Genomic DNA, 20,417 nt, shown 5'->3' with positions numbered 1-20,417 from the left:
AGAATATTATGACATCACAAACTGTGTATAGAAACTTAACCTATTTTGTTACTTTCTCAGTATGCCACGAAAAGTACATCGATTACTAATCCGTTCCATCATCTCTCAGAAAGCAAAATCCATCAGCAAAACTAGTAAGACAGAGTTGTATCTGACTGCCCATGGATGTATGAGATATGTTATTACATTAGATGACATTTTTTCCAAGTTTGTTAAGCTGTATGCTGGTAAGTGTGCTACAGCTGCAGTAATTATTGAAAGAATTTCAAATGATTTCATTCCCACACTAGGGAAACTCAAGTCACTTTTAACAGACGATGCATCTTACTTCACTTCTAAAAATGAAGGCAGTTTTTGTAAGATAATGACACACAAATAATTTTAACATTATGCTTTCACCCACACCAAACCCTTCCAAACATCTGTTTCATAAATTGAGCATATTCACAGGCACATGTTGGGTGCAGTATTTTAATTTGTTTGAGCGGGTGTTAAACCATCTTCCTATTTATGACACACAATACACTCCTGCACATTTGATGTTGAATGTCAGAGGAAGCAACTAGTAGGCAGAACCTCTTCCAAAATTTTAAAGACAAGCAGAATCCTACGAAGGAAAGTTGCAGGCTTTCAAATGAAAAATGTGATGGTGGCCCTCAGAATTGAAATATTGAAGGTTTTGGCTGGTTTCATTGTCTAGGGGCTGTGATACATAGTTGCCACATTACAAGCCAAATATTGCTGAGTCTACAGTATACAATATGAATGTACACATGAATCAAATGGTTGAAGGTTCCTATCACTCGGCAATTGCGAATTTTGAATGCAACATGAATATTTGTAAATGAAAGTTTGCAATTAAATAAAATATGCAGGTACTATTTTAATGACTTTAAATGATGAGTACGATAACAGAAGTACCTTTAAGAAAGCCATTTATTACTGCAAAACACTTATTGGTGTTGATGGTACAGCAATTTAATAAAATATAAGTTGAATAACAGGGTAACAATAGATTCCTACTTCATGTAATTAGCTATGAACAACAACATAGCTTGTGAGATATTCACATCTAAATGCATACTACGTCTTCAATGCAGAAGCCACAGAAATCTCACAAGTGCACAAGTTCTCCACAAGCATGCGCAAACTGCTCCACTCTCCCAGTATTTTCTGTGACTCTGTCACTGCTTCCCATCCAGCACTTGCCCTGTTCTGTCCAGCACTCCTCCCCACTTCCATCCAGTCTCCCCATTAACGAGTGCTGTGACTGGCTAGAGTGCTCACACCATTTCTCCAAGCCAGTGCACACTCACAAACGTATTGAAACCCATACAAAATACTGGATTTACATTTAAATAACTTGAGATTAAATAAATATTCCTACGGCTGGACTATAAACACACTCTAACTCACATTATTAAATACGTAAACAAATAAAATAAACATATATCAAAGGAATAGAAACGAAAGCAGGCCAGTAGCCTAATGTGTCTGTGCTTTCTAAAACACAGTAAATATTTGACCAATTTCTTCATGAATAGTATATATCGGATATAAACAAAGACATAGATGAATAAATATATTTATAAGCATGCACCTAACATTTTTTCATGTCACTGTGGAGTACTTATGGACTCACATGATTAATAATAATCAGCCACTTTGACCTCCAATAAGTCATGTGCTATTCAAGTTACTTCCCTGTAATTCATACCAGTTTAGTTTTACACTAATAGCTTTCTAAAGACACATTGATCAACAAAATTGCATGAACTGTTTCGGTTTTGGAAATTCATTGCTGGGTGTTTCTTGTATAATTTATAGTCAGATACTAAACTTTAAACTAATAATGATATTGATCACACCATCAGAATCGTTGTGCAAATAATGGTAATGTAAATGTTTATTTTTAAGGTATCATGATTCCTCTGACTATTATTAATTTCGACATCAGCTTTGAAATGTCTGCTATTATGGTTTCACAAAGTTCACCATCACTGGCACTCCCGACATACACATCTCCTTCATCGACACAAAGCACAGTGCTCGATACTGTGTCAACATGAAATTCCCAGCCACACGGTCGGCCTGGACCATGTGCTGGGGCTACCCCTCTTGCTCAGGCCTATGTCCGGCACCACGTGGTTGCCCTGTTACCTCACAAAGGTAAGATTTGTGCTAATCACACTTGCTTGTCAGGCAGATGTTAGAAAATCACAGTACACAAAACCAGTGAGCAAACAATATGTAGGGCAAGTACTTACTTCAAGAATATTTCTTGTGCTGAGTGTTGAATGAACTAAGAACATCAAACTTCAAGATTCCACATTTTGCTTTAGAATAAGCATCAAATTCGCAACACATCTATAACCAGTGGTATGAGGTCTACAATAGCTGGTATTGTATTTATCTGTTTGTGTACAATTAGAAGAAGACATTCAGTAACACCAACTCACTTTTATCTATGATTTTCTGCGTTTGTTATAATGTCAAGTATTTTCACCTGTATAAGGTGTGTGCAAAAGTGTGTGACAGACTTACACAATGCTGAATGCTTTACATGCTTAACACATTTTAATGCTATGACAGGTATTTTCTGAAGAAAATAAAGGATTGTCATGAACTAATAACCAACTGTGAATATAGTAAAATGCCAGAGTGTGACACCCTGCCAAGAAATGAAAACAGCCACACAGGTGCACTGCACTATTTATCACATATCACCTAAACACAACACAAACACACTCCTGTATGTAATGTACTGGCCTATTCACAAAGTAAATACCAGTAGTATACTCACACAACATATGGCTTAGCAATACGAATGGTAGTGTGCTGCTGATGTGAAAATTGTAGAGGTCCAAGTCTCTGCTCTTTTTTTAATAAGCATTTGTTTGTTTTGTAATTGAATCATTTCTAGTAGGTGTATTTTGCTATTTTGCACTTACATACTATAAGCAGTGAAGTGTTTTAGTGACCTTTCTCTAACCTGACTTTAAAGTTTATGTAATTACTTGAAGTATTAATTTCATGATTTATGAATTTTAAATTCAGATTTTTGAACCATATTTTAAAAAGCTGAAAATATGTTAAATGAACTTTGTAAAAATTTGTGTCTTGTAATCAGAATAACATTATCAGGTAGAATGACTTGGTCAAGAAAAATCTGTAAATGTAAAAACCCACAGTAAATAAGAAATAATATAGTGAAGAACAAACTAGTGGTGTGCATCTGATAAACAGTGACCACTGTGTGTAGGGGAATGCTAAATAGTCACTAGGCCAAGTGAATAGCATTCCTGCTGAATATAAGATATACACTTAACTTGGAAACAAATTGAAGCCACTTCCTTCAAAAGGGTATGCTACCAAAAGGATGTTGTTGGAGTCACATGCACAGAAACTCAAAATGCATTTCCAGCACCAACACTCACTGAAAAAGTTCCACGTCGTGTAAACACTGTGTGCCATGTCCAGTGGTCATGCTTGAACTAAGCCATAGCACACCAGTGGCCAAATGTAATTGTCGGTGGACTTCTGTGCGGTGGATATTATTGACCATTTAAATATACTCGTTAATACATGTGCAATAAAACAAACTTGTGGACATGTTAATATTCATATTAACTCAATAATTTTTAATGTTATAGTTAAGCAATCTACTATCCAAACAGAAAACAAACTTTCAGCTTTATCTGAATTTCCATGAAGTCATGTTATTCCCACACTGTGAATGATGTCCAAGTATTTCCTATTGACAGAATATGATAAAAAAATAAATGTTTTTGTTGTAAACCTATGCTATCAACTATTGTAAAGGAATGAATCCAAGATATTTTTATAGTGTATGTGTATTTCTCTGTGTGTTTTAATTCTGAATGCACCATAGGAGTGCACCCTTTCAAGGGACTTATGCCAATACGCAAACACTAAGCCTTGGCTTTTCTGTGTGTATACTTGCGGACAGTGGGGTGGACAACCAGGAAGACAACAATGTGTGCATGCGCCGCAAGCATTCCCAGAAGATCAAACCAGCCAGCCTGGTGATACCTCACAGCTGCGTCTGCTGTTAGCACCCAAGTGTAATGTCACAGTCCGCATCTGATATCGCTCCTCTGATGAAGTTGCAGTCAGCATTGTTTCGTGTGCACAACTCAACAATTGTTCAAAATCAATGCTCACCCCCAGAGCATCGTGTTGCTCTTATGTCTCACTGATAAAGGTCAAGTGTACCAAGAACTTCTCAGACGAGAAAAAGGAATGTACATATTAACTTTTCTTTCCAATGTTTCAATGTACATATAAAGATTGAATGACTGAGCAGTGAATTTTATCATAGTTATTCACGGTGCGCTGTAATATCCTTTTCTAAAAAAACTATATTTAATGTAAGGATTTATGTAAAGAAAGTAGCCAAAGACTCAATGTTCATATGTGCATGATCTGTGCAATAAAAGAAGCTATAGACTTCAAGTTATTTAGAGAGCATCTAGGAAAAGCCTGGCTGTAAGCACTTGTCTTTCTGCTTTCAACCTCCATAATGTAAGCATCATGTGTTCTAGTTGTAGTTATTTCACAGTATACTAACTTATTTTTAGTTACTTATGTGCTATTTTATTATTAATCCTCCCGTCCGTATGTTTATTGTCATTATTCATTGTATTATGAGTCTTATTTTTCAGCATTTCTAGCAGGGAAGACATAACACTTTGATGTGGCTGCAATTCACCATTGGCATGATTTCACTACTAATTTGCACTTTTCATTCTTATCTTTGTGTCTGTGGAACCTGCTGTCATTTAGAAAAGAAGTCTGCATTTGTTTTAAATCAATCATACAACACAGAGTGACTAACAAATCATGGTTTGCAAATTATGTTTACTAAAATTCAATTGGTGCACATCCTCTGTTGCACCACTCCTAATGCCAATCTGGGACTACAATCTTCATTCTGGTAATGAAATTTCAAAATGTTTGAGTTGGAAGACGTGGAAGCAAACTTACAAACATCAAACTTATTCTCATAGTATGTCCATATAACACAGGAATACGTTTGATGTTGTTACATGAGGTGATGCATATTTTCAGTGGTTTGTTGTTCAGTATATACTTAAGTTATATTGTTCATAGTTTTCCCACATGCATTATAAATATTCTGTCCCTGTTCAATACAGATCATGTTAGTGTTTATAAGTGGCTCCACTTGAGGACTGTGGAACTGACTTGCATGTTACATCTGCTGTAACCTATTGCATAGATATCATCTGAATGTAAGTACTGGGCTCTAACCAATGACAGGTTGATATCACTGCCACCTGGCATTTCTGTTATATGCTTTGTCTATATACATGTTTTTATGTTTCTAAAAAAATCCAGGATGGAATGTAACAATATTATAAAAAGGATAGTTGCTATTCAATGTATAGTGGATATGCTGAGTCACAGATAGGCATAACAAAAAGACTGTCACAAAATAAGTTTTTGACCAACAAGACAAAGGCCTTTTTGTTATGCCTATGTTTTTGTTATGCCTATCTGAGACTCAACATCTCCACTATACGGTGAGTAGCATCTATCCTTTTCATTATATTTTTATTCTATCTTTGCTTATAGGTAAATATAACAATAAAAACAATCACTTTTTGACAGTGTAATGTAATAGGATAGATAAAAAATATACTCACCAAGTGGCGGCAGGATGTGCACATAAAAGTAGGTTATAATTAGGCAAGATTTTGCAGCCAGTGGCTCATTCTTCCAGCAAATTGGTTGAAGGGGACAGGAAAGAGGGTGAAGGAAAAGGACTGGAGAGGTCAATGAAAAGGGGTAAATTTCGGAAAAGTCACTCAGAACCACAGGTCAGGGCAGATTTAATGTGTGGGATGGGAAGGAAAGGCTCATTGTTGGGGACTGCACTGGACAAGATTTAAAAATCTGAGAGCTTAAAGATGGAAGACATGGTAATATGCAAGACAGATATCACTGTTGAAACATCATGTATGAGTTAGTAAGAATGAAAAGCTAAGTGCATTGTACATAACAAAGGTGGGAGGATGATGTCAAAAAACAGACAGGTAAGAAAATGAAAGACGAAGAAAACTAAAGCGGAGTGGAGAAATGAGTAGTTACTGTGAAGAAATGCTGAGACAGAAGAAATAAATGTAAATTAAGGTCAGGTGGGCTGCAAGAACCAAGGACATGTTGTAGCACTAGTTCCCACTTGTACAGTTCTGAAAAACAGGTGTCTGGGCGAAGAATACAGATGGCGCATGTGCTGAAACAGGCACTGAGGTCACAAGTGTCATGTAATAGAGCATGCTCTGCAAAATGATATTGTGTGTTGCCAGTATATACCCTCTGCCTATGCCCATTCATCCTAACTGATAATTTGTTAGCGGTTGTGCTGATGTAAACGACCAAATAGTCTAACAGTTGGTATATGATGTGTCATTTCACAGGAGGTTCTCCCTTTGGTAGTACATGTTTTGTCAGTTACAGGGCTGGTATAGATAATGGTAGGAGGGTGCAGTACCAGGATTGGATGTGGTGTGTATTGCTGTAAAAAGTCTGCATCCAAACAAATACATTTGCCTCGAATGCCATTGCTGTATTTGTTCAGATGCAAACTCCTTACAGCAATACACCACCATTCTCAACTCAGCCTTCACTGGACCTATTGACCTAGTTCAAAAGCAGATTTTCCAAGCCATCACATCAAGTCATGGCACTGCTGATCCCTCCAAAAAGCAGCTTCAGAGCACACTACTGGTCACTCAGTAGTATCCTGATCTGGAATGTATTAAGCAGCTACTCTGACAAGCCCACAACTTCCCAAAATCATGCTCTGAAATAAGATCTGTTCTGTCTGAGGTTTTTCCCATCAAACCTAGAATATCTTTCCATCAACCTCCAAAGCTCCGCAAAATTCTTGTTAGGCCCTATGCTTCTTCTGCACCCATCTACCTACCCTATTGCTCCTACCTTCATTCTAGGGACCTGGACAGTCACCAATGGTGTCTGTTCGTTTGGACATCTCCAAAAGAACAGGTTCCATCTTCATATAGTTAAGGCTAACCGGCCATTGACTTTCTTTTTCTGTGTGGATGCACATACATTGCCAGAACTCTAACGGGCTTGGTAAGATTGTCTGCTGTGAGTAATGAGTGTAACGGGCAGGGGCACTACGAATGTGGGTCTCATGGAGAGAGTGCAAGGGATAAGTCCCTGCGGTCTCTCCTCTGTGCCCTTGGTGGCTCAGATGGATAGAGCATCTTCCATGTATGCAGGAGATCCCGCGTTCGACTCCCAGTCGGGGCACACATTTTCAACAGTGCCCGTTGATGTATATCAATGCCTGTCAACAGCTTAAGGCCTTGATTTAACTATCATTTCACATATAAACTTGTCCAGTACCATTGTACAGAATGGTACACAGACATAAATAAATAAATGACGCCATGAATAATTAATAGTTAGTTAGTTTCACATTTCATGGATGATTTATACGATTATCAAAAATGATATGGAACAGGTCATTTTACATTCATGTTACAACACTAATGAAACTTACCAATTCCTACCCACTATGATTCTATGGTGGGTGGCAGAATGGTACTGTTGCTCAGCTGGGAAATGTAGTGGGTAGGATACTTCCCATTTCAGGGCACAATGAGAGGTAGTCAGAACTTTGGCAGGGACTGTGATACAGTTGATCCAGGCCAGGATGTTATTGAGTCACGGGTGGAATGCTCTTACCATCCTCCAAAGTCCCACTGTCTGACCACAAATGAGGGATATCCTACCCACTATCCTACCTACATCCTCCTACCACCACCTTCTCCACTCTGGTCACAAGCATCACTTACTCCATCAAAGGCAGGGCTACCTGGGGGAGGTCATGTGCTCTATAAACTAAAGTGTGGCCACTGTCCTGTTTTCTGTGGTGGCATGAGAACCAACAAGCTGACTGTCCACTTGAATGGCCACAGACAAACTGTGGCCAAGAGACAGCTGAACCATCCAGTTGCTGAGCATGCTGCTCAAAACAACATTCTTCATTTCAAGCATGTTCCATCTGGATCCTTCCTATCAACACCAAATTTTCTGAATTGTGCAGGTGAGAACTCTTCCTCCAATGTAGCCTACATTCCTGTGACCCCTCTGGCCTCAGCCTTCATTAGTCCCTGTTCTTCTTTTTTATTTTTATTTTATTTGGTATGCATATTCCATGGATCCATACATGCGAGTGATTCGCCTGGATGTGGAATGTGTCAATACAATTGTACAAATACAATTAATGCAACAGAATAGTAATATAATACAATGATATAGATATTAATAAGTATCACTTTTTCTCATTTACAAGCTGTCAAATAACTAGTATAGCAATTCACTCTATAACAGTAGCATAATATTGTATCGTCCATCTAATAACTAAGAGACTAAATACATCTATTATTAAGGGAGTGCATTACTTCTGGAAAAGAATTCATCTAAGGAGTACAGTGGATGGTGAAGCAGGTATTTTTTTAAATTACCTTTGAACAGCATTTCATTTTCTCTTGTACATTTAATATAATTAGGCAATGCATTAAAAGTGTTTATAGCTGCATACTTTACTCCCTTCTGTAAAAGTGATAAATTTTTTAGTTCGACATGTAGATCATCTTTACCTCTAGTATTGTAGTTATGGTATGAACAGTTTGTTTCATACTGAGCATAATCTTTATTAACTACATTCATCAGAGAGTATATGTACTGACATGTTGTGATCAGTATACCTAACTGCGTGAAAATTTTTCTACGTGAGGTTCGTGGAGGAACCCCACACATGATTCTGACTGCTCTCTTCTGAGCAGTTGAGTTTTTTTTCAGGTTGGTGAGTTACCCCAGAAGATTATAACGTAACTCATTAACGAGTGAAAGTACCCAAAGTAAGCTGATTTTAAAATGTTGATGTCCCCAAAATAAGTAATGATTCTTAGAGCAAAAGTTGCTGATGAAAGCCTTTTTAGAGTAAGGGACACATGCTGTTCCCTGTTGAGCCTACTGTCAGTGTGAACCCCCAGGAATTTAGTGGAGTACACCTGTTCTAGTTCCTGGTTGTCATGAGCAATTACCATATTTTCTAGAGTTTTATTTCTTGTGTGGAACTGTATAAAATTAGTTTTTTTTAATATTAACTGAAAGAGAATTAATTGAAAACTGAGCTGTAACTTCTCTGAGTATATCATTAACATCAGTCTCCAGATCAGCAGTAGACTTACCATCTACTACAATGCTTGTATCATCAGCAAACATTGTGAATTCACAATTTTTACTAATGGACAGGGGTAAATCATTAACATACATTAAAAACAGCAAGGGTCCAAGGACAGATCCCTGGGGAACTCCATGCTGAATTTTGCCCCATTCAGAATCCACTAGATTAGAAGATCCTTTGTTGCAGCCATTTAGAACCACCTTTTGTTTCCTGTCTTCAAGATATGATTTTAGCCAGTTACCTATAGGCCATTTGATTCCGTAATGATAGACCTTCTCCAAGAGTATCTTGTGGTTTAGACAATCAAAGGCCTTGGAAATATCACAGAAGACACCAGCTGGTGACTTCTTACTATTAACAGACTCCAAGACATCATTTGTGAGTGAATATATGGCACACTCTGTGGAAACCCCTTTTGGAAAACCAAACTGTCTGTGGTTAATATTATTAAGTTTATCAAGATCTGCCACAATCATGTTATACACTACCTTTTCAAGAACCTTTGAAAATGTTGTTAAGAGAGAGATAGGACAATAATTTTTGACATCTGTAGAATTGCCAGACTTGAAAAGGGGTCTCACAATGGCATATTTCATTCTCTCTGGAACAACTCCCTCATAAAGAGACGTGTTGCAAATAGGAGCAAGTACTACACTCACATCATTGCTGCAGGCTTTCAACAGTTTACTAGAGATGTTATCTATACCTGAAGATCCTTTACATTTCAATGAATGAATTATTTTTCTTATTTTATTAACAATTGTGGGTGTTGCATTTATATCATTAAAACATTGGGGGAGGTTAAGTTTCAGAATATCTGCAGCTTCCCTTAGGTCACCACTGCAACCTATTTGAGAAGTGACAGAAAGTGGTCGTTAAATGTGTCTGCTATCTGTTTACTGTTAGTTATTTCCAAATCGTTAATTTTTAGGACAGCAGTTTTTACATTGTCAGATGGTGCAGTACCTGTTTCCGTCTTTATTACATTCCAAATCGTTCTGATTTTATTATTTGAACAGTTAATTTCAGATTGTATGCATATACTTTTAGATTTTTTAATGACTTTAGTTAAGATTTTACAGTATGTCCTATAATAATTCATCTGGAGGGAATTATTGGATTGTGTGGATATTATATACAGTTCTCTTTTTCTCTGGCATGATATTTTTATGCCCTTGGTGAGCCATGGTTTTTCACTTGATTGCCTGTTCTGCAGTCTACAGACCATTTTTGGAAAGACACTTTCAAATATACCTGATAATTCATCAGTAAATAAATTGTATTTTGTATTAACGTCATTTGCAAGATAAACATACCTCCAGTCAGTCTCCCAAATGCATAATTTGAAGTTTTGGATATTTTCCTCATTCATGTTTCTAATGGTTTTCCACTGTACTCCAGTATTTGTATTTAAGTTGTCAATTGTGAGTATTTGCCCATCATGATCAGAGAGACCATTTATGACTTTTTTAACTTTGATGTGATGAGTTCTACTCATATCTACAAAGATATTGTCTATTAGAGTGCTGGAAGTCGCAGTAGTTCTTGTGGGAAAACTGACAGTGGAGACAAGATTGTAGGTATGCATTAAATTTGCAAACTCTGTCTTAGAAGATGAGCTTTCTAGGAAATCTATATTAAAATCTCCAGTCACCATAATGTTCCTATTTTTCCTTGTGAGATACAATAGCACAGAATTTAATTGTTTCATGAATACTTTGAAATTACCAGATGGAGCTCTGTATACTGCTATGATTACCAGTTTCTTGTTAGCTTCTACTATTTCTGTGACACATGCCTCAAAGTCTTTCTCTACACAATATTTCTTGACATCTATTGTATTAAAGGACAGGCTGTTTTTCACATAAATAGCTGCTCCACCTTTGCACATATGCTTTCTACAAAATGAGGTAGCTAATACATAGTTTGGAATATTGAGCATTTTGATGGCAAAAGTGACATGGTGTTCTGTCAGACAGAGAATATGAGCACAACTTGCGCCCGTTGGTTCATCAATATTTACAATGAATTGGTCTAACTTACAGAGAAGGCTTTGAATATTTTGGTGAAACATTTTGAGCATATTTTTAATTACATGATTGGTTGTGGTGCTGCTACTGTTGGGACTGAGTCTTATTTCTTTTGACATACCAGTATTACAGGAACACCCACCCATCCCCTTGCCTGTAGCCACTCCTGAACAGCACAGCCTTGTATTTCAGCATTGCACCCACTATTCTTCTTGTCCCTCCTCTACTTCTCTCCTTTTCCACTCCAACTCCTCCCCCCTCCATTTCTATCCTCATGACTGCACCTATCTCTCCTACTTCGTCTCCAGCTTGCCCTGCATGCTCCCACAAGCAGCACGTTACTGTCCGCCACCCATACCTCCATCACCCTTACTCTGTTATCATTGCCCCAGCAGTCTCCTGACCCACACCACTCAGGTTGCTTCTACCATCATGCACAGTTGCTTGCAGTCTGACCTCAGTGACTAGATACAGTGGTCATTTTGTGTGTGAGTTGTACTTGCATAAATGTGTATGTGTTGTCCAGAATGACATGTGTTGTCTACTTTAGATGGAGACCTTTGGGCAAAAAGCTCACATGTTTAGCAGTTTTTTGTTGTGCCTGTCTGTGAGTCACCCTCTGTAATACCGTCATATTACGGAACATCTAGAATAGTTGAACAGCAGATAAAATATTTTCAATTACTAATCTTATTACACACCAGTGGCATACAAACAGACACATATACAGAACAAGTGAACAGAAATCTCAGTATTCACATATCAGCCCATAGCAACTTCATAAGAAGACAGCCAGAGTAACACTGTCTACTAAATGAACAAATGCAGCAACTAGAGCAACATTATGCAGGCAAGAACCTCAGCCATCTACTCAGTAATACTACAGACAACATGACTACGTTGAGCTACCTACTGTACTGATACTGGACTGCAGCTGGCAACCCCATCTAATTGCTCATAGAATTTCACACCACATTTGAAATCACAGGTGGTTAGTATATTTTGAGAGAGTTTGACTGTGCCCTAATCAAAGTTTACCTTTAGTCAAGCTAAGGAATCTTCCACAGGTGTCCTGTGCAAAATGATGGTATTCCAAGGATTACACTTGGACAAGAAGGTCCTACATGTCAGCCTTGAGGCCGCAACACTTTTCGCCCATACAGCACTGGAAGATTCCTTATCTCTGGACAAACATTTTGATAATGACACAGTCTGAGTCTTTTAACATGTTCTAACCATCACTTATTTCAAATGTGTGAAATTCTGTGAGAAAATAGACAGGATTCTCATGGGTACCCTTTGGCTCTGCATATGGGTAATCCATACCTGGAACAGTTCAAAGATGTAGCACTAAATACTGCTTGCTTAAAATCAAAGCATTCTGCAGATACATAGAGATGACACATTTGTGGTGTGGCCAAACAGCACAGAACACCTACAGCAGTTTCTATTTCATCTCAGTGGCATTCACAGCAGGATCACGTTCACTGTGGAATTCGAAGAAAATGTACACCTACCCTTCTCGAAATTTTGATTGAGAGAAATTTAGACTCCAAAATGGGAGACTTGGACTATGGTAAGGATATGCACATGGACATTTACCTTAATGCTGGGAGTTGCCATCATCCATCTCAACAGAGCTTGATACCAACCACCATAGTATATAAAAGAGCCAGGGCCATCTGCAACGTGTAGAGTTTGCTAAATGAGTTACAGCATCTGCAGGAGACTTTAAGTAAAAATGTGTTACAATGAGATAGAAATAAGATGTGCCTTAAAGGCAGATAAGAGGAGGGAGGAGAAACCAGAACAAGGTAAATGTGTGCCATTTCTGTGATATGCAGGGCTGCCAACAGGCATTATGATGAAAATAATGGACATACATCAAATAAATACCATTCTCCATGCAACCTGGAAAATTAAGGACATGCTTGGCTCATCCAAGGACTGTACACAGCAGTCCTTTACAGTATTGAGTGCAAATATGGGATTCAGTACTTTGGGCAGTCACACTGTTGCATCTCGCACCTCCATACGGAACACAACAGAAATGTTCGACCAAACCTTGACAAATGACCTCACTGTTCACTCAGCCTCTGTATTAAGCAACTAACAAGTTAAGCTGTAAGAAATACATCATCTTAATTTCAGTTAACTTAATCCACCTAATTTCAATTAAAAAAATTACCGTATGGTAAACTTCATTGTAATGAAGAAACCCGCTGTTACGTAAACACTGTTCATCCTTTTACATCGGCATGGCTACCACCTAGTTATCAGTTAGGATGAATGGGCATAGGCAGAGGGTGTGTTCCATTGACTCACAACATCCTGTTGCAGAGCAAGCTGACAACATGACAGTCATGATCTTAGTGCCTGCTTTACCATAAGCACCATCTGGAACTAGTGCTGCAACGTGTCCTTGGTTCTCGCCACCCTCCTTGCCTTAATATGTGTTAAGTATTTCCATCTCAGCATTTCTTAACAGTAATTACTCATTTCTTCACTCTATTTTAATTTCTATAACTTTCATTTTCCAACCTATCTAATTTTCGCTGTCCCCACACCACCCCTCTGTTATATACAACACTCTTAACTTTTCACTCTTATCAACTCATGCAAAAAGTGTAGGCAGTAAATCTGTCTTCCACCTTTAAACTCTCAGGTTTTTGAATCTCATCCAGTGCAGTCCCCAACAATGATTCTTTTCTTGTCATTCTTTCTGATAAGTCTCCCCTGACCAAGTGTTCTGGATGACTTTTGTGACTGTACCCCTTTTCCTAAACCTCTCCAGCCCTTTTCCTTCACATCCTCTTCTTTCCCCTTCAACCCTTCTGCCAGAAGAAGGAGCCACTGGCTACGAAACATTGTCTAATTATAACCTTCTTCTATGTGCATCTCTTGCTGCCACTTGGTGAGTAGACTTCTTATCTATCCCATTGTGTTTATAGGCTGATTGATAATGACTTGAAAGTCTTGGTTACAGCCAGGTAGGATACCACCCGAATGCTTTCACCCATGACACAGTTGCACTGCACTGTATTGTGTTGTGTGAAGTCATCAAGCCATGGGGTGTTTGTTTTGATCAGGAAGCAAAATGTTGCTGTAGAGGGTGCAAATGTATGAAGAAGTGGTTTGCTCTAGCAGTTTATGTCATAGGTATCATGGACTAGGATTGAGCTGTTGAAGTTACCTGGAGATTGGGATACCAGATTTTGTAATAGTGAGAGACTGGGATTAAGGGTTGTCTATTGGTAAAATGTTCTAGGGCTTAACTGTTGTAGTCTTCAGTCCAAAGACTGATTTCATGCAGATCTCCATGCTACTCTATTCTGCGCAAGCTACTACTGCAACCTACATCCTTCTGAGTCTGCTTACTGTATTCATCTTTTGGTCTCCCTCTACGATTTTCACCCTCCACACTTCCTTTCAGTATTGGTGATCCCTTGATGTTTCAGAATGTTTCCTATCAAACAATCCCTTCTTCGAGTCAGGTTGTGTCACAAATCTCTTTTTTCCCCAGTTCTATTTGGTACCTCCTTAGTTATGAGATCTACCCATTTAGTCTTCAGAGTTCTTCTGTAGCACAACATTTCAAAAGCTTCTATTCTCTCCTTGTCTGAACTGTTTATCATTCATGTTTCACTTCCATACATGGCTGCACTACAGAAGAATACCTTCAGAAAAGACTTCCTAAAACTTATTTCTATCTATATTCCATGTTAACAAACTTCTTTTCTTAAGAAATGCTTTTCTTGCCATTCCCAGTCTATATTTTATACTCTCTCTACTTCGGCCATCATCAGTTATTTTGCTACCCATATAATATAACTAATCACCTACTTTAAGTGTCTTGTTTCTGAATCTGATTCCCTCAGCATCACCTGATTTAATTTGACTACATTCCATTATCCTTGTTTTGCTTTTGTTGATTTCATCAGAGGTTTTATTTCTTATCTCTGGTGTTTAATTCCTACTCAAAATTTTTCTTTGGTTCCTTTACTGTTTGATCAATATACAGATTGAATAACATAGGGGATAGGCTATAACCCTGTCCCACTCCTTTCTCAACCACTTCATCCCTTTCACACACCTTGACTCTTTTGTGTGGTTTCTGTACAAGTTGTAAATAGCATTTTTCTCCTTCAATTTTACAGCTGCTGACTTCGGAATTACAAAGAAGTATTCCAATCATCACTGTCAAAATCTTTCTTTAAGTCTACAAATGCTATAAACATAGGTTTTTCCTTTCTTTAATCTGTCTTCTAAGGAAGGTTGTAGGGTCAGTACTGCCTTGCATGTTCCTACATTTCTGCAGAATCTAGACTGATCTTCCCAGAGGTTGGCTTCTACTAGTTTTTCCATTCATCTGTTAGTATTTTGCAACTGTGACTTATTAAACTGATAATTTTATAATATTCACACCTGTCAGTACCTGCTTTCTTTGGAACTGGAATGATTATGTTCTTCTTGAAGTCTGAGGGTATGTCCCCTATCTCGTACATCTTGCCCACCAGATGGAAGTGTTTTGTTATGGCTGGTTCTCCAACACCATCAGTAGTTCTGTTGGAATGCTGTCTACTCATGGAGCCTTGTTTCAACTTTGGTCTTTCATGGCTCCATTTTGCACTTCCTATTAATCCTTATCCAGGTGTTTGTGTTCCCTTTTGTCTGCTTTATTTACTGCATTTTTATATTTTCTTCTTTCGTCTATTAATTCAATATCTCCTATGTTATCCAAGGATTTCTACAAGGCCTTGTCTTTTTACTTACTTAATCCTCTGCTCTATTTCATCTCTCAGAGGCACCCATTTGTCTTCCACTGCATTCCTTTCCCCTGCTCTTGTCAATTGTTGGCTGAAGCTCCATCTGAATCTTTCAACAGTCTATGGTTCTTTCAACTTATCTAGGTTTCAGCTCCTTATTTTCCTACCTTTTTTGCAATTTCTTCAGTTTTAATCTACAGTCCATAACCAAAAAACTGGGTCAGAACCTACATCTGACTCTAGAAATGTTTCACAATTTAAAATCTGGTTCCAAAATCTCTGTCTTACCATTATATAATCAATCTGAAATCTTCCAGTGTCTCCAGGTGTCTTCCACATGTACAGCCTTCTTTCATGATCCTTAAATTAAGTGTTATCATTGATTAAATTGTGTTCAGTGCAGAACTATACCAGACAGCTCCCTCTGTCATTCCTTTCCCCCAATCCATATTTAGCTACTATTTTTCCTTCTCTTCCTTTTCCTCCTATAGAATTCCAGTTCCCCACCGCTATTAAATAGTAGTCTCCTTAAGTATCTGAATAATTTCTTTTAACTCATCCTACATTTCTTCCATCTCTTCATCTGTGGAGCTAGTTGGCATAAAAACTTGTACTACTGTGGTAGGAGTCGGCTACAATAATGCTTTCACAATATTGTTCATTGTGGCTTACCGGCATTCCTATTTTTATATTCATTATTAAACCTACTCCTGCATTGCCCCTATTTGATTTTATATTTATAACCTTGCATTCACCTGTTCCTCCTGCCACTGAACATTACTGATTCCCACTATATTTAACTTTATCCTACTCATTTTCTCTTTGTAAATTTTTTTTACCTATCTGCCTGATTAAGGGATCTAACATACATACTCAGGTCTGTAGAATCCCAGATTTGTTTCTCCTGATGATGACATCCTCATGAGGGACTATTTTACATCCAGAGTATTTTGCCCAAGAGGGCACCATCGCCATCTAACCACACAGTAGAGCTGTATGCCCTCAGGAAAAATTACAGCTCTAGTTTTCCAGAAAAGGAGAGTTAGTCATTGCCCTCACCCATCCAGCTCCTTCCTTGTTTCGATACCAGCACTACACAACCCTCATTCCACCATCCCACCACCTAATCTTCTCATTTTGCTCATTTTATGCTACCCCCCCCACCTCCCAACTTTCCCCTTCCCTCCATCAATCCTCCCAACTGCACCTAACTGCCCTACCCTCTTTCCATCTCGTCCCAGCGGTGCTCCCCAGAAGCACTTCCCTGGCCCCATCCATATCTTACATCCCTCTCCCTCCCCATCCCAGCCTCCTCCTTACCCCAAACAGTTACCACTCCCTTCATGCACCGGTGCTGCTTGCAGTGTGGGATCAGTAGCCAGAGACTGCAGTCATGTGTGTGAGAGTTGTGTTTGTGTGTGTGTGTGTGTGTGTGTGTGTGTGTGTGTGTGTGTGTGTGTGTGTGTGTGTCTTTTGTCTGTTTTTGACGGAGTCCATACTGGCTGAAAGTTGATTTGTGACTGTCTTCTTGTTGTGCCTATCTGCGACTCAGCCTCTCTGCTGTATGGTGAGTAGCAACTTTCCCTTTCATAATATTGGTACATTCCATCCTGGATTTTCCATTGTTTAAAGTTTAAAGTCTCTATCCTCTACAACATTCACATAAAAATCCTGAAATCCAGATACAATAAGATCTACATAGTGTCTTTAAACATATTAAAAATCCAGTTTTAATTTGAGCTAAGTCCAGAGTTATGTTTCTTCCCAATACAGGCAAAAATTTTGTGTCTGGTAAGGTTCCTCACTTGCAACCTGGAAGACGTATTGCTTTGTGCAGTGGAAATGGCAAAACAGTGGCTGAAAATGACAGGCTACTGTTGACGTATTACTGGCAAGAAGGCTAGAAAATTCACTCCAGCCTGTGGTTCAATAAAGATCATGACAGTCACGGTGATATCACAATAAATGAATGCAGCAGTCATTTGACAGATCTGTACAGAGATAGACTGACTGTATAGACAAACTTTGCCCAATCAAATTCTGTAAATGAACTGTATGTGATGTGGTTTGTATTGTATCAAAAGGTTCAGTACATGAATAATTTACAAGAAGGAGTGGTGTCATTTAGTAGAGATCAAATATTAAGGTAACATTTCACCCAACATGGAATAAGAAGTAGTAGTGAAGTAGTCTGCAGCTTCGAAACACTCACAGTTATTCAGGCACTGTTTTTTGAATGCATGGTGTCTGTTCGTTTGAAAGAATAGACATAATGCAGATCCTGCAGCTGTGAAACACTACATGTAAATGGAAGGGGGATCACTCTTATCAGTTGCAGTGAGACATTAAGTGGAATCAGCAGTGACTAGCAAAAATGTGTACCAGACTGAGATTCAAACCCAGGCTCTCCTGCTTACTGGCTATCTCGGTACGCTTCATGGCTGATCCGCATTCCCATGGAGTGCCACCTATCCGCTGTCACTGTCCTTATACTCCTGTTTGCTACTTACAGATTCCCACAGGAGGTCACAGTTATTACGCAGTAACCACTGTGTCATCTGCGCATGGTGGAAATGTGGATGAGCCATGAAGCATGCCGATATAGTCCATACAGATGTGATAATGCTATGTCCCAGATGGTGCAGTGGTTAGCACACCTGCCTAATAAGCAGGAGATCCTGGGTTCAAATCCCTGTCCAGTACACATTTTCGCTCATCATCACTGATTCCACTCACTGTCCCACTGCAGCTGATAGCAGTGACCGCCCTTCAATTTACATATTGTGACAATGGTTTGCAATGCAAAAGTCAGAATTAATAATCTATGGGAACCATAGTCTTTTTCTAATCAATTATCATAGGACAGAACACTTCATTATGGCTCAGTTATGTGTCAGGAATAAGTAAAACACTTCAGCCTATTGTGCACTGATGAGTGTAATATCAAAACATGTAAGAGAAAAAAGTATTTACACTAGCTTTGGAGCTCTTACCCTTTCTTCTTGTAAAGGTACACACATTCGCACATGAAACCACACAGAGGCCTAAACATGCACTCCCACAGCCATGGTTATTCTTGCCACAGCCACTGGAGTGCATGTTTTGGTGTCCGTACAGTTGTATATGTTAATGTTTGTACTTTCACTAGCAGAAGAGCATGTCCTCAAAAGATAGCATGCATTGTGTCTCCTCTTATGTGTTCCCATACTCCACACATCAGTCCACCATAGGTGAGTGGTTGCCTTTCCCTTATTTTACATATTGTACCTTCCAGGAGTTTCCAGTATTGCTTAACTTAATATTAGCTTCCCTATTATAAATAAATATGTTGCACTAAAAAAAGGGATAATGAAGCTTTTTTTAAAAAAATCGTTTTACAGGTATAAACTGAAATTCAGAGTTTATGATCACAAGCATAACCAAGCTGACATCCAAGCTAATGTTACCATAACAGTGCAGAATATTTCAGAGGAAAATGTTGAATCTTCTGCTTCAGTTCGAATAGCAGGAGTGTCGGATGAAGATTTCATCAGGACTTGGAGTGATAGAGTGAGCTCATTTATCTTATTTTTTATTCTTATATTCCTTTATGTCCAAAGTATATTGACATATTTGTGTGTGATGTTTCAGACAAACACTCACACAGCCAGCAAATTAAGCAAACTACGGGACAAAGTAGCTGAACTTTTAAACATTCACAGAGAAACCATTATTGTTTACAGTGTTCAGCTTCATTCAAGAAGTCCATCAATTACTGATGTCAGATTTACAGTTAATGGCTCAAAAAAGTATAAATCCTTTGTTCTGAATGGTTTAATTGCAATGCATAGGAATGAGGTATTGGTACCACTTTTTTATGTGGACAGCAAATTTATGCTTCTTTGTTTCCTGGAAAGTAATTTTTCAGTTATTTATTTACTTTTGTGTTCACAGATTGAAAAAGAAGTTGGAATTAATATCACAATGGTTGGTATAAATGAATGCCTTCATGAAACATATAACTGTGAAGGAAGTTGCACAAATAATGTCAGTGTGGATAAAGGGCTCCATTTAGTAAATGCTAATAGAACTGCATTAGTTGGTGTAAAAGTCCATGTGATGCCAGAATGCACCTGTGCAGTTCACAAATTTATCTTGACAGATAAATGTCACGAAAACTTTTGCTTCAATGGTGGAAGGTGCATAGATACAAGGTTTGGCCCCAAGTAAGTGAAAAGATATTTATTATTGTTTCAATGCATGTCATTGCTACCTCTGGTTTGTTGACATCAATTCATTCATTTTGGAAACTGTGTACTTAAACTAGAAAAAGAACATAAATTCAAATTGTTAATAAAGTCTCTGTACTGTTATGTA

At 38.3% G+C, this 20,417-nt stretch overlaps 1 protein-coding gene and 1 non-coding gene across 2 annotated transcripts in view; both read left to right on the top strand.

Moving 5' to 3' along the window:
* The window catches only part of LOC124798994 (neural-cadherin-like), a 331,157-nt gene that overhangs the window by 129,984 nt on the left and 180,756 nt on the right, over positions 1-20,417 (top strand). Inside the window, exons 9-11 of the mRNA XM_047262530.1 lie at positions 19,442-19,610; positions 19,692-19,898; positions 19,995-20,266. Coding sequence (XP_047118486.1) covers positions 19,442-19,610; positions 19,692-19,898; positions 19,995-20,266 — 648 coding nt within the window. The remainder of the gene's footprint in view (positions 1-19,441; positions 19,611-19,691; positions 19,899-19,994; positions 20,267-20,417) is intronic.
* Positions 18,691-18,765, top strand: Trnai-aau. The gene has a single exon. It is a non-coding gene; the product is annotated as a tRNA-Ile (tRNA).

This window comes from Schistocerca piceifrons, chromosome 5 (genome assembly GCF_021461385.2).
Source record: "Schistocerca piceifrons isolate TAMUIC-IGC-003096 chromosome 5, iqSchPice1.1, whole genome shotgun sequence".
Lineage (NCBI taxonomy): Eukaryota > Metazoa > Arthropoda > Insecta > Orthoptera > Acrididae > Schistocerca > Schistocerca piceifrons.
The sequence above is the reverse complement of the archived record's forward strand: the minus strand, read 5'-3'. Positions and strand labels throughout refer to the sequence as shown.